The following is a 19,751-nucleotide window of genomic DNA, read 5'->3' as shown; positions in this document are numbered from 1 at the left end:
AGCCATATAAGCAAAGCTAAGGGTGCCTTCATGATGTTTTGTTCCATATGGAAGTAAAAGGAACTCCGTATTAAAAACAAAATACAGATCTTTAATCCCAATCTAAAGTCTGTCTTGTATGCCTGTGAAACTTCAAAGGTAACAAAGCAGCTGAGATGAAAGATCAGACATTAGTTAAATGTCTTAGAAGTATAATAGGCATACAGTGACCAGGCATGAAGTGATCTTTCCCAGAGTTCCTCAATTACTGATTGAGCAGTAGATCAACAAAATGAAATTACAGTGGATTGGACATATATTGTGATGATTTGATGACAACTTTTCCAAACAAGCCATACAACGGAAGACATAAGAAGACGGAGAAGATTGGTGGAAGAAGGAGTCTACAGATGGTTTATGGCTGGAGAGACTTAAACTGAATTGTTCAGCAAAAAAACAGATGACGAAACCTGATTTCGGCCCTATGCTCCTTCCCAGGAGCATAAGCAAATAGCACTGGATGAATATTTCTTGTCACAGTACTTACCTTACAAACATTATACACTTCTGCAAAAGGTGGAACAGAAACACAATCTTTTCTTCAACTATACACTATCACAATACATAATCGGCTTTATTTGGTACGGGAATGCAAAGCAAGCAGGTTATCATCAATATATTAAACGTACACACAGTCCGTACATGTATTTATTTGTAAATCTCATTCCATATCATGTTACATATCATTAATACAATAAACTTTAAAATAATTTCAACAGGTGTAGCATCATAAAATTTAACAGTGCAAGGCACAAAACTGGAAAGTCTGAGGCCGAAATCGATAACCTACCCAACATACAAAAAGGCAAGAATCACTTCCGTTTTCACAGGGCAAAACACAAAATATAAATACATGAGCTTTCAGAACTCTCACTAATTAGCCTAATAACTGAATTTTCCTTAATAACAATATTCAAAATACTGTACATTCAGATTGTTCTTAACAAAGGGTGAATAGATACTAGTAAAACATGTAACTCATTACTTTGTACATATAATTAACTTATCCATGAAACACATGAAGATAGTAATAACTTATGTAGCACATACGAAAATTAAAGCTAAAATCTATTTCTGAGTTCAGAAAACAGAAACCTAATACAGGTATATGGTACACACGTTTTAAATTTGGTCAAATTTCAATAACGGCACAAGTTGGGCATATTACATATATCATCTTAATCATTAGTCTGGTACTGATTAACCTGTGAATTGATCTTCAAGTGGAAATGTGAAAAGTTTTATCAGTATTTTTCTAGAAGTAGGCTTTCAAATTTTATCTAAAACAAGATTTTATTTATCTATCTATCATAATAAAAAATATATACCGGTATTTAAAAGTTGGTATGTTAAACTGAGGCCTTGCTTGAACTCTACTAATTGGAGGTTAATATACACAGATTGTTCCCTAATTTTATTAGATATAAACCTGATTTCTTCCAGCTGGCTATCATTGTGAGTCAAAGGAATGTCTAGACTACAACTCATAAAAACACACCAACTTTTCAAGAGTGATTAGTCCCGAAATGGACTTAGAAAGTAAAGCCACACTTTCTTGACAGTGAGCATGAATAGGTAGAGTATTTCAGAAGTTAACATGATAAAAAGTCTCGGTAAAACCAATCACTAGGTACCATACTAACTACATTTTAAAAAGTTCAACAGCATCATCATCTGATCAGCTTAATATCAGAAATAATTAAAACAGATTTAAGCATCATGTTCTTGTTAAAGTACAGTAAATAAAATAATAAATAGGTACACAATTTTAAATATACACAATATCTAAATGATCAGCTACCGCTTCCAGAATGCCATAGCTTTCTGATAATTGGTGCTATGTTCATTTGACGTTGATAAAGCAGGGTTAGTGCGGCATGGCTTATTCTTTGCAGACACCTGATCAGGGGATGCTATAGATACTTTACCGGTCACTTCCTTGCTAAACTTTTTTGGTGTTTCAATTCTCTCTGCCTTCTGCTGTTGCTGAAAATTCTTCATGTAACTGCTGACTTTACTCATAACAATTCCTCCTACGTCCACATTAACACCTGAGTCTATGGATTCCTGTTGTTTTAAGCTGGTTGTCTTTTTAACACATTTAGCTGGAGAAGAAGAAGATGACAAATTAGGTTTATCACTTGCAGGTAATGAAATACTTACTCTACTTTTCTCAGGCGATGACACTGGCACTTTGGTCACATTATCTGCTTTCCTATTCTCAAGTTTTGACTCTTTACTTTCATCAAACAATGCTGATTCCTCACGGATATCAGTTTTAACATGAAAATCACTAATAAATTTTTGGTTAACATTCTCATTAGTAAACTCTGCTTCTTCAGTAATGGAAAATTTCTTGCCAAGCAATGGTTTAAAGGGACATTGGCAAAATGGCTGGTTTATTTGAGGAGCAGGAGTGGTAATACTGGAGCAGTCGCTGATACCACTATCACTACGTTCACTACACAGACGCATGCGAGAGGGCTTGGTAAGAACATCTGCAGTCTCTCTGTGAAAACCGTTGACATGGTTAGCATGCTTATCATCTTGGTCCTCCTCGTTCAGACTGGACATCCGAGAGACTCCACCGCCAGATAAACTGGGCCTGGGACTGCCGGACGTCGAGCTGGCATTGGAGTTGCGACGACTGGCCGCTGATAGTGTTGCCATGCGTCCCAGAGCACGTATGGCATTTCCAGTTTTCTGTATGTCAAGTTACATCACACAAACAAAGGTTAGATCATGCACACAGCAAACCAGTATTAAGAGGAAACAAACAAATCAGTGTTATTCTCCATAACATACAGTGTTACAATTATTTAAAGAACCCAACTATTGGTACAGACTTTCACAGCCAATGTCAATTGACAAGCTTTGATTGTTTCGGGGATACTTGGTCGTGCAGGTATTTTGAAAGTCTTGACGTTTCAGTTACAGTGCGGTAACCCTTATCAAGATGAAATGGATCAGGCTGGTGTGTACCTGTACTTTTAAAGTATCTGAAGGTTAGGTAGCAGCACAACCATCTACTTTCCTTCCTCTTAATGTTGTTACTAAGACATGCACAGTGCGCCTCAGTGCGCTATAACTTCTATCGTCTGGCAGCGAGACAGTCTCCAAAACTCTGCCAATCTGTAGGCTCTCTTCTTTCCTGTTGAAACAGTAGGTACATTTCATTATCTCCACAGCTTTATGGGAGAGACAAGAGCAATACCTGTAGGTTGTAGCCAAAATTGTGGTTTCCTCGAATTTTACCTCATGATTTAGGGAAGAGTACACGCTCCACCACAGCAGATTTTTCAGGTTGGACGAGACAAAAATTACGCTTATGTTCCATCAGTTTGGTGTTAATGCTGCATTTGGTGTGCCAATACAACCTTCCTGCATGAACAGGAATATGGTACACTCCTGTACTGTAGAAAGGATTTCGAGAGTCCTTAGCTGACTGTAAATGTTGGGATATTTTCTTCATAATTGTAAAGGCGGTCTTGATGTTGCGGCTCTTTAAAACCTTACCAGTTCTATCCATTATCACTGGAATGTAAGGAAGAAATTCCTTTATCTCACTTGACTCTTCTTTTTTCTCCTCAAATCATGAAAGATACTCAACAGCCCTCTTGATCTCAGCATTGTCCTCTAGCTTATAAAGCCAAGGAGATATGCTCCAGTTCAGCTTGGTACAGATCCGACTGACATTTGCTTGGCTCACTCAAACACCATCATCATCAGTTTCTGTTTACTGAGAAGCTGTGGAAAGAGCCTCCATGGCTCAGGCAGCAGCGCGCCGGCCTCTCACCACTGGGTTCCGTGGTTCAAATCTCTGTCACTCCTCGTGAGATTTGTGCTGGACAAAGTGGAGGTGGGACAGGTTTTTCTCCAGCTACTCCAGCTTTCCCTGTCATATTTCATTCCAGCAACACTCTCCAATATAATTTCATTTCATCTGTCATTCATTAACCATTGCCCCAGAGGAGTGAGACAGGCTTCGGCAACCGACACAATTCCTATCTTCGCCACTAGATGGGGGCTTCATTCATTCCATTCCTGACCTGGTTGAACGACTGGAAACAGGCTAGGATTTTCATTTTCACTGAGAAGCTGTAGAGATAATGAAACATGACAACTGCTTTAACAGAGTTTGGAGACCAGTGTTCTCTGCCAGACGACAGAAATTTGAATGCACCGGGACATAGAGCACAGGCTTTAATAACGATAATAAGAGAGAAAGAGATGGGGGGATGGGGTAGATCACTTAGCCTTCAGATACTTTATCAGTACGGTTGCACACCAGCCTGTGTCATTTTATCTCGACAAGGGCTACCACAGTGCAGCTGAAATCTAGACAAATTTCAAAATGTCTACATGCCTTAATATCCTGAAAAACAATCTAAGTTTGTCAAAGCAAACATTACTTTCTATACACCATATTAATATTGGGAGATGAATGGACAAGCCAGAATTTTCCATGGAAATATGATCAACTTTGTACTCTGAGCATTTTCAACCACGTATTTGCTTAAGAGCAATAGCATTACTAGTAGAACAACCTGAGATATGCCAAGGACCTGTGGAGTTTCAAAATTGAGCTTAATCTTAACATTAATATAACATGTGCCCTATGAAATTTGTGGAAGCTCAGAAATGAGAAAGTGAGATCACTTGGAAAATCCAAAATTTGCTTTTAAGTATTGAATATCATAGAGCATATTATTTAGAGGCTAATATTTGTTCCTATAATTATCTGTAAACTTTGCTGGCTGAACAATTTCTGTGAACAGAACACTGTACAAGAAGAGTCCTGACTTTTAAAAAATGCCCATCTTCATTTTCCAAACACACCAACTACTAAACAGTAATTGGGCACCCATGATAGTAATTCAGTAAGTTAGTTGTCTTGTATGGCCGACATGCTTCAAAACATAGGACATACCAGTTAAATAGGAGATGGCACTAGTTATAGAGCTATTGAACTTCGATAAAGGCATGATTGTGCTATGATAAAAGACAATTACAAAATGATACAAAGGTTGAAAGCTAGAAAAGCAGCTTGGATTGATAAGATTTCTGGGGATATAACTATAAAGGCAATTGGTTAAGATACAGTGTCATATAGGAAATGTTTATCCAATTACAATTTGCATCAAGGAGCTATACCAAATGGAGAGTTGCTGTAGCAGCCCCAGTATACAAATGAAATGGTGCTAAACAAAGTGGATGATAACAGGTCAGTCAGCTTAACGTGTGTTGTTTGCAAGGCCTGGGAAAGTATTCTTTCTGATTGTACTAGACATGTCTGCAAAAATTTTTATTTTTTTTTACAATATGCTTTATGTCACAAGGACACAGATGGGTCTTATGGCGACGATGGGTTAGGAAAGGGCTAGGAATGGGAAGGAAGTAGCTGTGCCCTTAAGGTACTGCCACAGCATTTTCCTGGTGTGAAAATGTGAATGACTTGCGACAGTGGGGTTCGAACCCACTACCTCCCAAATGCAAGCTCACAGCCGCGCACCCCTAACTGCCTGAAAATACTAACTGGTTTGATAGAAGGCAGTTCGGGTTAGGGAAAGTTTATTCCACTGAAGCTCAACTTGTGGGATTCCAGCAAGACATAGCAGATATTTTAGATCCAGGAGGTCAAATGGACTGAATCATTATTGACCTGTCCAAGGCTTTTGATAGGTAGATCATGGTAGACTGCTGATTAAAATGAGGGCTACTGAATTAGACAAAAGTGTGGTTGGATGGGTGGCTAAATTAATTGAAAATACAACTCAGAAAATTAGACTAGGTGAAGCATTATCTGATCTTGTAATGATTAAGAGGGGGAGTGAAAAAGGCATTATTATTGAACCTGTATTCTTTCTTACATATGTATGTTATGAGTAAAGAACTGAATATTGTTTTGCTGTACAGAGTAGTTAATAAGTTACAGGATTGTGAACAACTGCAGATAGACCGACAATATTGCAAGTTTGCTTGATGCTTGTTTAATGGGGCCTAACATTGAAGGTCGTCGGCCCCATTGCAAGTTTGACAACAGACAATGGTATAATGGCGATTCCATGTGTTGCAGCATGAGTGAGAGAGGATGAATGTTCACTTTGCTAGTTCTTATGGAAGTGTTCATCTTGGTTCATTGCAGTTTTAACTATATTGCAGATTAAGATCTCAAGTGAGCAGCACAGCAGCAGTTACCTTCACCACCTTTCTTCCCCTCCTTTCCTCTGCCAAGCTCTTGGTTCCATGCAGGTTGGACGAAGAGCCAGATTGCAATTTTTGCGAAGAAGAAAAGTCCTCTTAGTTTTAATCACTGTGTTGGTGAGGTGAAAGCACCTCAAGGGTGCTGTAAGAAACTAGGTTTTAGTATGAGAGTTGGAACCTTAATAGTGGCAACTATTTAATTACAACTTATACAAAAGAGATTACATGTTATTAAGTTTTACTGTCCTTCAAAGTAGTCACCAGCATTGTGTACAATCCATTGCCAGCGATGTGGAAGTCATACACTGACTGACAGTGACAATGCAACACCAAGGAGGAGTGGTTCGAAAGGGATGAAAGTTGGGGAAAAAACAGAGACGGCACGGACGAATAATTGATGTTTATTTCAAACCGATATGCAGGTTACACAATGCGCACGGCATCGACTCAGTAGGATGTAGGACCACCACGAGCGGCGATGCACGCAGAAACACGTCGAGGTACAGAGTCAATAAGAGTGCGGATGGTGTCCTGAGGGATGGTTCTCCATTCTCTGTCAACCATTTGCCACAGTTGGCCGTCCGTACGAGGCTGGGGCAGAGTTTGCAAACGGCGTCCAATGAGATCCCACACGTGTTCGATTGGTGAGAGATCCGGAGAGTACGCTGGCCACGGAAGCATCTGTACACCTCGTAGAGCCTGTTGGGAGATGCGAGCAGTGTGTGGGTGGGCATTATCCTGCTGAAACAGAGCATTGGGCAGCCCCTGAAGGTACGGGAGTGCCACCGGCCGCAGCACATGCTGCACATAGCGGTGGGCATTTAACGTGCCTTGAATACGCACTAGAGGTGACGTGGAATCATACTCAATAGCGCCCCAAACCATGATGCCGCGTTGTCTAGCGGTAGGGCGCTCCACAGTTACTGCCGGATTTGACCTTTCTCCACGCCGACGCCACACTCGTCTGCAGTGACTATCACTGACAGAACAGAAGCGTGACTCATCGGAGAACACGACGTTCCGCCATTCCCTCATCCAAGTCGCTCTAGCCCGGCACCATGCCAGGCGTGCACGTCTATGTTGTGGAGTCAATGGTAGTCTTCTGAGCGGATGCCGGGAGTGCAGGCCTCCTTCAACCAATCGACGGGAAATTGTTCTGGTCGATATTGGAACAGCCAGGGTGTCTTGCACATGCTGAAGAATGGCGGTTGACGTGGCGTGCGGGGCTGCCACCGCTTGGCGGCGGATGCGCCGATCCTCGCGTGCTGACGTCACTCGGGCTGCGCCTGGACCCCTCGCACGTGCCACATGTCTCTGCGCCAACCATCTTCGCCACAGGCGCTGCACCGTGGACACATCCCTATGGGTATCGGCTGCGATTTGACGAAGCGACCAACCTGCCCTTCTCAGCCCGATCACCATACCCCTCGTAAAGTCATCTGTCTGCTGGAAATGCCTCCGTTGATGGCGGCCTGGCATTCTTAGCTATACACGTGTCCTGTGGCACACGACAACACGTTCTACAATGACTGTCGGCTGAGAAATCACGGTACGAAGTGGGCCATTCGCCAACGCCGTGTCCCATTTATCGTTCGCTACGTGCGCAGCACAGCGGCGCATTTCACATCATGAGCATACCTCAGTGACGTCAGTCTACCCTGCAATTGGCATAAAGTTCTGACCACTCCTTCTTGGTGTTGCATTTGCTCTGTCAGTCAGTGTAGAATACATTTTAGCAGCGCCTGTTTTATTGAAAGTTGGAATGGAGCAGTCTACTGCCTGACGAATCTCTGGAACAGTCCTGAAGCGAATGCCACAAAGTGGTTCCTTTATCTTAGTAATCAATACAATGTCACAAATGCTGAAGTCCAGGGAGTATGGTGGATGGTACAGCAATTCCCAGCCCCATATACCTAACAGATCAGCCACAGCTTGCGGCAGCTGAGCGTTGTTGTGCAAAATGATGGGCGAGTTCAGCAGAGAGTGTCGCTGCTTCTTTCTCACAGCTGGTAGCAGGTCGTATTTCAAAAATGAACAGTAATACTGCACACTGGTGGTCTGCTGTGGAGGAACATAATGGGTTAGGATAATACCGTCACAGTCATACACAAGAATAACCGTAACTTTCTTAATGCTAGGGTTCTGATGAACTTTTGATCTTCAAGGTGATCCGTTAATGGCACCAATCGTTCAAAGGGTGTTTCAGTTCTGGCTCGCATGATATGGCCCATGTCTCATCCAGTATAATGATAGGCATAAGAAAGCCTCCCCTTCGTTCTCATAGAGCTCCAAGTGGTTACGAGCTGAGTTGCATTGTAACCATTTCTGCATTTCCGTCGAATCATGTGGAAACCATCGTGATGTAATTTTTCTCATGCCCAGGCATTCCTTCAGAATGTGAAGCATAGTTGCATGAACTAATCTGGTGTCTCGGGCCAGCTCAAAAATTGTACGATGTCTATCAGTGTCCAATAACGTGGCAAGAGCATGCACTTCTTAACCGACACTAGGACGATCTGGCCGTCGCATGTCTGCCACACTTTGGCATCCCTTGTTGAAGGCTTTTACCCACCATGCCACTGTTCTGTAAGGCAATGCACAATCCCTGCAAGCCTCCTGAAGACCTTGATGACACTGTCATGCTATATGACCTCTGGCACATCCAATCTTTATCCAACTCCGTTGTTTCCGTTTGGAAAACCTTGTGACAGCATTAACTTAGACCGCCAGCCAACATGAGCCTCTGTTCCTCTCACCAGTTTGCATTTGCATGATGAGGGAAGGGAGAGTCCATGTGTTCAGAGGTAGGATAAGTATGTAAATAACGTGCTATCATTATTAGGTTCCGTTGCATGGAGTGTTTACACCAGTGTTGCCAATATTTAAGTTTCAACCTTCATATAAAGAAATGGTAAGTGTTGTGTAACCACATTAAAGAGGTTATAAATTAAGGCTACAGATCTCTTCATATTGTAATGAGGGTACTTAGGAGTTGTAGTAAGGATGTAAAGGAAAGGGTGTATAAGTCTCTGGAAAGAACCCAATTACGGTATGTGTCCAGTGTAGGGGATCTACACCAGAATTAGTCTATTCAAGAACTGGAAAATATTTAAAGGGAAACAGCAAGATTTGTTCCAAGTGATTTCCAACAAAAGAGTAGGGTTACGAAAATTTTGCAAATTTTGGACTGGAAAGACTTGAAGGTAAGGAGATGAACTGCTCGACTAAGAAGAATGTTCAGATTTGACAACTGAGTGACGATGTGGAATGACGTTAATAGACGATTAAGCCTGATTGGAGATTTTAAAGATAGCAAAGACAAAGTTGGAATTCAACAGGACAAATTGGGGAAAATATTAACTTATTAGAAGATTAATTAGGGTTGTAATTTATCTAGGGAAATGTTTTGTAAATCTCCAAGTTCTTTGAAATAGTCTACCACCCGGGCAACAGCCCTAAATGTAGATCATTGAAGATTGATTGATTGATTGATTCTTGTCCATTTTAGGGTGGCCTAGACAACAGGACAGAAAATCACACACCAGAGCAAGCAATTCAGAGAAAATACGAATACATGATTGGGTGATAATCTTCCTCTGTTATTGTTGTCACAGTACTAAAATTTATGACCTTGAACTTGCTCAAAGGAATAAAAATGGTTGATAGAGAAGATGTACACACCAAAAGGAAGAGGAAACAAAATACTATCCCTAAGCAAAATAAATTTTGACTTCGTTGACAATTCCTACAGCAGACATTAGCATAATATAGAGGCTGCACATTGTATACTAGTACGGCACTCCACATTTGCTAACATTAGGAGCACACCTTACCTAGCATATCATATTACAGTTCACCAGTTTGTTGGATTCTTTAAAAATGCTATCAACTTACAGACCATCCTTATAAAACACAACTACAGTATTTCAACACAGCAAGTTTAATAGAATACAAAAAAGCAACAAATTCTACAGTACCATGTCCAACGTGAACATACCTGCCACTTTCTGCGAATTATGAACTTCTTCAGTTTATCTGTGCTTAACTTGACACAGCTCATACTGTCATCATGCTGTGCCAGCCAGATGTGTTGCAGACATTCTTTGGCAGTTAGCCTTTTTCTGTGAAAATAAAGAGTGAATATCTTCATAAGAAAATAATCTTAGATGGTTTGGACATGTTACGAGGATGGAAGAAGGAAGGATACAGAAGCAGGCAATGGAGACCCAGATAGAAGGAAGGCAAGAGAGAGACCCAGACTAAGGTGGCTGAAAACAATCGAGCATAGTATAATTAGAAGAAACCTGGATTGGAACACAGTAAAAGAGGAACAGTGGTGTTTGGATAAAGGAAGATTGAATGATGCCATAAACATCCCATCAAAACAGGACCTGAATGAGGGAGAATGATTATCTTTTTAAGATCACAAAATCTGTCTTCAAAATCATTAATCAGAAAAATGAGGAATATTAGTTTCAATTCACAGAAATAACATATGTGTTGTGGAAAACTCATTGTGTATTGATATTTAACAAGCATAAATGTAAGTGGTAAATTGGAGAAATTAATTAAACTAATAGTTATCTATGTTGATAATGCAACAAAAGGAAACTAAAGCCATAACTTCTGAGGACATGCAACTCTCTTTGTATGATGGAATTATGTATCGATGATGGCTTCCTTCCAGGTAGAATATTCTAGAGTTAAAATAATCTTCAATTTGGATTTTCATTTGGGAACTACTTGAGAGGGGTGACTATCAGGAAGATGAATACTGATATTCTCAGAGTTAGAGCATGGAATGTAAGGAGTTTGAATTATGAACACTCAGAAACGAAAGCATATATATATCAGCTCAATACAACTGGAACCAGGATTCATCGGACCATGCCACACACCGCCACTGTTTCGTGGTCTATTGCCGATGTTTGCAGGACCATGCATATTGTTGAGCTCTGTGTCGAGGTGTCAGCGAAGGGACACGAGTTGGTCGTCAGCTGGTAAAGCCTATGCGGTGAAGTTGCCTCCTTATAGTCCAGGTAAAAATGGGTTCCTCACTTCCAACATTCAACTGGTGGTGGTCTGACTCGCAGTAGCCCGTCGAGATCCACCCTCGACACTGTTGACCTTGGAAACTCAAATTTGCGTGTAATCTCCGCAATGCTGTGACCCATGCGCCGATGATCATCCCACGCTCAAAGTTTGTTTGTTAACTCGTGATTTGTTGCCATCTTCACGACACTGGTGTCTGTGACAAACTGCTCAGCTATGCCGCAGCTAGCCGCAACACTCAGGGGTTGTACATAGCACATTTTCTAATGGAACTCCCTTTTCCGTGACTTCCGGCCACTGTGTGTGTGTGTGTGTGTGTGTGTGTGTGTGTGTGCGCGCGCGTGCGTGCGTGCGTGCGTGCGTGCGTGCGTGCGTGCAGCTCACAAAAGATGCTTTGCAGGGTTGTTTTGTTTATCCCTTGGTGACAATGTGGTGGAATACTGAAGTCAAGTACATAACTCTCCAGTTGTAGCAGTTATCTTTGTGACCGCACCCCAAACAGGAGTGGATTATGACACACGGCATGGTCTGTCAGTGCTATGCGAGGTGTCATATTGGTAAGCAGCACAGGCAGGATAGAGCACAAGACATGGCAAGGCATTTACCATCAGAAAAGTCATGCATACAGTAACTCTTGCAGGAAGGATGCACGCAGCGTTACATGGCACAGCGGCTCGAAGTGTCGCTATCAGTCATCTGCAGGTTGTGGCAGTGATATCAAATGCTACACAATGTCAAACGGTGACCTGATTCAGGGAGAGGAAAAAAAAATGCCAGCTGGGGACCGATTTCTTCGTTTAGAGGCCCTCCAAAATCGCCACAGTACCGGTACAGCCAGGAACCTATGATGTGAGCTAATTCATGCACATGGGACTGTCGTCAGTATGCAGACAGTCCGCAGTGGACTAGGGGAAGGTCAGCTCAATTCCTGGAGACCGCTTAAAGTGCCCTGGTTGATTCCTCATCACCGAAGATGTCGTCTGCAGTTTGCACAACAGAATGTCAACTGGCAGCTCCGACACTGGACTCCAGTACTTTTTGCCGATGAATCCAGATTCCAACTTTCTGGATCATATGGTCATATTCCGAGTCTGGCGATGTCAAGGAGAATGAAATTTGCCTTGCAATGTGCAGGAAACAGTCTCTTACAGTGGCAGATCAGTGATGGTTTGGGGAGGAATTTATTTGAACCATAAAAGTGATCTCGTAGTCATTCAGGGGCGATGGACAGCTGTGCGCTACAATGAGGAGGTTCTGAAGAACCATGTACTACCTATCACTGACGACATCATCTTCATCTTCATATTATTATTATTATTATTATTATTATTATTATTATTATTATTATTATTATTGCTGCTTTTCCCACACCTGTAAGGTCACAGGTGCAAACTGTGCCCCACATGTGGATTTGGCCTGTTTTTTTTTTCCTAGTGGCTTTACGTCGCACCGACATAGATAGGTCTTATGGCGACGATGGGATAGGAAATGCCTAGGAGTTGGAAGGAAGCGGCTGTGGCCTTGATTAAAGTACAGCCCCAGCATTTGCCTGGTGTGAAAATGGGAAACCACGGAAAACCATATTCAGGGCTGCCGACAGTGGGATTTGAACCCACTATCTCCCGGATACAAGCTCATAGCCGCGCACCCCTAACCGCACAGCCAACTCACCCGGTGGCCTTGTTTTACGGCCGGATGCACTTCCTGACGCCAACCTTATATGGAAGGATGTAATCACTATTGTGTGTTTCTGTGGTGGTTGGCAGTGTAGATTGTTGTCTGAATATGAAGAGGAAAGTGTTGGAACAAACAAACAAACACAAACATCCAGTCCCCGAGCCAGAAGAATTAAACACTATTAAAATCCCCGACCCAGCTGGGAATCGAACACAGGACCATCTGAACTGAAGGCTTCAACGCTGACCATTCAGCCAATGAGTTACTGATCACTGACAATATTGGATATCATTTCAAATTAGTGCATGATGGAGCCACTGCACATTCTGCTAGAGCCACCAGGGACCTCCTTGCAGTTGCTGGAATTCAAGCAATGGACTGGCCCCGACCTCAATTGTATGGAGCATCTGTGGGATCAACTTGGTAGGCATATCCAGAATAGGCCACAGCAATCCAGCACACTCCAGGAGCTGACAGCAGCATTATTGGGAGATGGGGAGCCATCCCCCAGGATGCAATCCGGAGGCTTATTAGAAGCATGCCACACCGGTGTGCTGCTTTGCTACAAGCCAGAGGTGGGAACACAGAGTACTGAAAAGTGTTGTAGTGTATTTTTTTTAAATTTTTATTTATTTTAAAAGATATCTGTTCGGGGCATCTACCTAGAAAGATCTTTTGCCCCTATTTGCACCATATGTTATGAACTTGCGTGTATTTGGATATTGTAGAAGTGTTGAATGTGAGGAACGGAACGTTAAGGACGACACAAACACCCAGTCCCAGGCCAGTAATATTAATCATTTACAATTAAAAACCCCTGACCCGGCTGGGAATCGAACCCGGGGCCGCCGGGTGACAAGCGGACGTGTTGCCCCCTATACCACGGGGCCGGTCAGTGTTAAGTGTAAGTTGCAGTTTGATTTTAGTTACATTCAAGTGCAGTGACTTTCGGTTTTGGACCACTATGTGTGTTTGGGCAATCAAGCATAAATGTGTGTGTATTTTTTGTTCATGTTTGGTTTCTGTGCAAATAAATGAACATGTTTTGGTTCTGTATAATCTATGTCTGTAAAATAAAGGCACATAAAGTATTACAGCTGACCAAAAGTTTTATAAGTTTTTTTGTGAGCTGTACACACACGTGCACGCGCGCGCGCGCCAATAATTAAAAATTAAAAAACCAGAAGGATAGAAGTCCCTTACAGCATTAGCATGTGTATAAGGAGTACACTTAACAGACAGACATAGGTTCTAATTATTTGGCTGCAGCCATGAGTGATTACTTAGAACTCTCAATGCTCTGCATAATTCTGACATAAATACTGGGTCTCCCATTTCATCAGCATCAACAGCCTCTTCTCTTAGCAATATATAATCTACTTCCTTCCCTTGATACAATAGTTAGAAGTATTCCTGCTATCTTTATGCATCATCATAATTCCCTAGAAGTACCGGTAGTCTTCCACCTGACACTTAATTTTTATGTTCCTAGTCTTCCTTTCTCCAAGCATTTCATTTACTTTTTCCATATACACTATCTACCTTTTGTACAATTTTTAAACATCCTTACACTTCTCTTTCAGCCATTCCTCTTTGGCTTCCCATCCTTCCTCTTTCTTCATCAACAGCCTTACAGATCTCATGCTAATGATTGTCTTACCTTCATTTATTTTCTTTTTCTTTCTCTTTACATAGTCCTTGTGCAACATATTGTGTGAAATATTCCCTCACTACTTTAATGTATTTTCCCACTTTTTGTATGTACCATCACTTTGCTTTACTTCCTTTCTTTGATTCTTTCACCTTCAGTCAGCACTTCATGACCACGAAGTTGAGATCAAGTTCACATCTCCTGGAACATCTTTCAATCCAACTCCTGATTTCTGAATCCCTGGCCTAATCATAATGAATTCTATTTCATATCTTGCAGTGTCTCCAGATCTTGCCCATGTATGCAATCCTATCTTGTGGTTTTTTAATCTAGTATTAGCAAGGACTAGTACATTACCAGCTGTATCTTTCTTTCATAACTTTGTCTCTGTCAATATTTCCCCTACTACATTACCTCTTCTTTCTTGATTTGCTATAGCTTTCCAGTCACCATCGAAGTTAGTTTCACTTCTTGTTTTAAATCTTCTTTCTCCTTGCATATTTCTTCAATTTTATCATATTGTGAACTAGTAGACATGTACACCTGTGCTGTTATGGTGGGTACTAGCTTGGTATTTATCTCAACAACTACAATTTGTTTGCTTTGTTGGTCATAGTTACTTATAGCAACTTATTTTCTTATTCATTATTGAAGTAACTCCTACAATTCCCTTAGTGGAATATTAGGCCACGTTGACTCTGTAGATACAGTATGTCAACATTTCACCTACTGTGCAGAAGCTCGTGATAAGACAAAATGACATGAGCAAAAGAGGGGGGGCTGTAACTTTATAGAAATGAAATGAAATGGCGTATGGCTTTTAGTGCCGAGAGTGTCCGAGGACATGTTCGGCTCGCCAGGTGCAGGTCTTTTGATTTGACCCCCGTAGGTGACCTGCGCGTCATGATGAGGATGAAATGATGAAGACGACACATACACCCAGCCCCCATGCCGGCGAAATTAACCAATTAAGGTTAAAATTCCCGACCTGCCGGGAATCGAACCCGAGACCCCTGTGACCAAAGGCCAGCACGCTAACCATTTAGCCATGGAGCCGGACAACTTTATAGAAATGATATCATAAGAGGCTTAAAACAGGTTAAAATCTTAGAGCTCAAAAAGCTTCAATTACGCTTCACAGTCACATAAGCAGAATCATTGATTCTTAAATTTAAGGTACAATATGTGTGGTCCCAATGCAAGAAAAGTGGATTTATACAGCAGTTAATCTTAGTTCACATTCAATATGTTGATTTGGCTTTCATATCCCTTAAAAAGCAGCCCTAAAGCTAGAAATTAAACAGAAGTAGCTCTTTATTTCTTCACAGCTTCCTACTGGGACAGTTGCACTATAATTTAGTATATGATAAAGAGAAACCAAAACATAAAATTAAACAGAAGATTCATAAACCAATGATGAAAGTATACTCACTCTTTCCTCTTAAGCAGCAAACTGCTTATGAAATCTTTGGCATCTTGGGAAATTGCATCGAAAGCTTCATCATCAAAATCATAATCTGCTCGTGTAATATTTGCAAATGTTTCTGCATCATTGTCTCCCATGAATGGAGACAAGCCAGACAACCTGTAGAAAGAAGTCACTTTATACTACTGGACAGAGGAAATATTTGCTTTTGTAAAGAACAATTGCACAGATTACATGAAGAATATAACAGAATTCAGAAATAGGATGACTAGATCATACCAGTATATTGTAAAATTAATAAGAGTTAGTAATACCACAGCCACAAACTTCCTCTGATGTCTAACAAAATGGGGAAACTTTCCTTTATATGAATAATTTGGGGTATAAGAAGTCTTATTTTCATATTTACACATCTGAAAAAAATGCTAGTAGCCTACCACTTTCTCAGTGAAAATCAGCAGGTAGGCATTAGATAAGTATAGTACAGTGTCATTAGTACAAATCCAAATGCCTCATCATGAGTTTGTGTCAGTGCAAGTTTGCCTTAAATTCAATCAATGGAACTTCTACCTCTCTTGCCACTCCAAATACAGCATATTCATTTTAACATTGCTGCTCCTCAGTTAACTGACTGTCCTTTGTCTTTCATTTCATACAATAATGCCTCAAAATTCTCCAGTCTTAGGTCCTTTAAAATGCTTCTCGAGAAACTAGCATCTTTTTGCCTATGCTTTACATTTCATTCGCTAATATCAAACATCGGGCCAATGACCTTCAATGTTAGGCCCCTTTAAACAATAAGGCAGCATCAATACCAACCATAATAGCATTCTGTGTATTATTTATCTGTTTTTGTCTTTCATAATCTGAAATTCTTTGCATGGTTTCTTCTCTCACCCTTATGTACTTTAACTATTGAGGATGTCGTCCATTCACTACTCCCAAATTCTTTAAAATTACAAACTGATACTTCAGTATAACATAGCACAAGTCATCAACCAACTGAACAACGCCCAACGCCAGTGTCTCCGCATTACAAGGTCCCTGTGTCCAGGTAATTCCTACAAATTCTGGGCCATTCGGGAAAGTTTCAAAATTTCATAAATGAAAGAATTACTGTAGTATGAGAAAAATAAGCCTAAAAATTAGATAAATTTTATAAAAATCATCTTCACTATTTATGATGAGAGTCTGTATGCATAAACACTGTAATACACATGATTTTTTTCTCTAGGACATACAGAGGTGCAACCCGCAGCTCTCATCTGTTTTCTTTCTTGTTCAGGAAGTACTATTCTGGTCTCTCGACGACGCCGGTCCATTTGAAATATGTTTCGTGATCACCAGCTCAGAATTTCAGGGTGTTGACAGCAAGCCTCTAGTATGTTTTTCTTACTGTGACGCTAAAGTGATAATACTGCAATGCATGTGGCTGTAAGAATCTTTTAGAAAGGTCACCAATTAACAATACTGCCATAGCTTCACTACCCATGTTGAACATAATGCTACAAATACAGCAAATAATATACAGTCCACAACAGCCATGTAGGATATTAAAATATTGACAATCATTCCACGTCTACGAAGCAATATCACAATGCATCAATCTTCGCATTTACAGAGCATAAAAACCATCACTCAAAGCACAGCTCACTTATGTGCACACTGTAATGTACTAACTGCAGGACTTTGTTCTTTTTAACACAGAATAACCAACCTGATAGCTATGCTGGAGGCAAACGGAGAGGCATCATCAAAATATGTCAATTTGCTACTTAAAAAGTTATAATAAAAAGCAGTTCGACTATGTGAACGTAGTGCCTTTAAATAATAAATGATTCACTTAGGACAGAAAAAAAATGTTAAAATATTTATGAGAACTTTGATCAAAATGTGGACAGACAATTCTTTAATATTATCTTCATTCAAACAAAGTATTGTAACAGATTTGAAAGCATATACTCACAGCACATAGCAGATCACTCCAACAGACCACATATCTGATTCAACACCAATTGGCTCATAGTTGATTATTTCTGGTGGGATGAACTCTGGAGTTCCAAACAATACTCGCACTGGTATATCAGGTTGTAGTTTACGTGCCAATCCAAAATCGATCAGTTTGATTTGGTGAGATGTGCGAGTGTGGCACATTATGTTTTCAGGCTGGAACAAGTACCAATCCCATACATCAGTACAGTGGCAAGTCTGCATAGTCAGTGAGTTAAGCAGTTTGGAACTTGAGTTCTCTAGAAGTTTTGTGGAGACAAAGTAATGTAGTGAACAATAAATACTCTAGTAACAATTTGTGTATTGACTGTGCCATTGAATTTGAAAGATTTCCTACTTTTGTCAATACAATGGGCAGAAATTTGATACTGCTAACTAACACTGCAAGTACCTTCCAGTTCATTGACCATTTCCCATTAAATTGTTTGTCATCACTGGGATTTATTATGCAGTAACTTCTAAATTAATGTTATACAATAAATATAACATCACAACATACCTCTCCCCAGTTCTGCATTACAAGTAGGAACACATTTTTATTGTATAAAAGTCTGTATCAAGTGTTTGGAATGTTCTGAAACGTTTTTTCTTTTTTTAACAATTACAGATATGTCTTAAGATGACGATTGGATAGGAAAGAGCTAGGAGTAGAAAGGAACTGACCATGGCCTTCGTTAAAGTACAACCCCAGCATTTGACTACTGTGAAAATGGGAAACCACAGAAAACCATCGTCTGGGCTGTCGACAGTGGGGTTTGAACCCACTATCTCCTGAATGCAAGCGGACAGCTTTGTAGCCCAAACCACTTGGCCACTAGTTCAGCTCTGAAACTATCTAGAACAGATTTTCTCAACTTTTTTCAACACAAGGACCAGTGAAATGCTAGAAAGATTTCTAAGGGCCACAAACTTACACGGACCTAATTTTTTACCTATGTGTATATTATTAATATTTTGGACATACTGTATTGTACCCTTATAACACAATGAATCAAAAACCATCTTTTGAATTCCTATGGAAACCCAGATATGAAACGAAGTGAACTATTAAAAGTGAAATATATATTGAAAAAGCTTAATATTCACTAACCAGATAAATAATAATATTATGAAGGAGCATGAGTAGCTCAGTGGCTTAGATGCTGGCTTCCTATCTATAAGGCTGAGGTTTGTATCCCAGTTGATCCAGGGTTGAGATTTTCGTCTAAAAACAGGGGACGTGGCATCAAGAAGGGCATCCAGCCTTAAAACTCAAACCAAAACTATGAGCCTGGAAGGCTCCTGTGACCATACAAATACCTGGGATAAGCTGAAGAAAGCTTTTTAAATAATAATACAGTAAAAACTTCCTTTAGCAGAACCTTTATGAAGCAGAAAACTGTCCATACTGGAAAATCCCCTGATCCCGTGAATTATGGTTTTATATTCATGTAAGTTTACCTATATTTACTTGCCTGACATGGAAATGGAAGGAAATCTTCATTGGGGTAATCACATAAATGGGATTGTAAATAAAGGGTACAGATCCCTGCACATGGTTATGAGGTTATTTAGAGGTTTTAGTACGGATATAAAGGAGGGGGCATATAAATCTCTGGTAAGACCCCAACTAGAGTATGGTTCCAGGATTACTTCATTCAAGAACTGGAAAAAATCCAAAGAAAAGCAACTGGATTTGTTCTGGGCGATTTC

General features: G+C 40.5%; 1 protein-coding gene across 2 annotated transcripts in view; it reads right to left on the bottom strand.

Moving 5' to 3' along the window:
• Window positions 1-673: 673 nt before the first annotated feature.
• LOC136863975 (titin homolog) overlaps window positions 674-19,751 on the bottom strand; it is a 1,080,299-nt gene continuing 1,061,221 nt past the window's right edge. Inside the window, exons 31-34 of one of the 2 annotated variants that reach the window (XM_067140444.2) lie at window positions 18,016-18,215; window positions 16,056-16,208; window positions 10,241-10,364; window positions 674-2,742 (exon numbers count right to left, since the gene is read on the bottom strand). In XM_067140444.2, coding sequence (XP_066996545.2) covers window positions 1,837-2,742; window positions 10,241-10,364; window positions 16,056-16,208; window positions 18,016-18,215 — 1,383 coding nt within the window. In that variant the 3' untranslated portion in view covers window positions 674-1,836. The remainder of the gene's footprint in view (window positions 2,743-10,240; window positions 10,365-16,055; window positions 16,209-18,015; window positions 18,216-19,751) is intronic. The other variant, XM_067140445.2, reaches the window with a different exon arrangement.

Source organism: Anabrus simplex, chromosome 2 (genome assembly GCF_040414725.1).
Source record: "Anabrus simplex isolate iqAnaSimp1 chromosome 2, ASM4041472v1, whole genome shotgun sequence".
Classification (NCBI taxonomy): domain Eukaryota; kingdom Metazoa; phylum Arthropoda; class Insecta; order Orthoptera; family Tettigoniidae; genus Anabrus; species Anabrus simplex.
The sequence above is the reverse complement of the archived record's forward strand: the minus strand, read 5'-3'. Positions and strand labels throughout refer to the sequence as shown.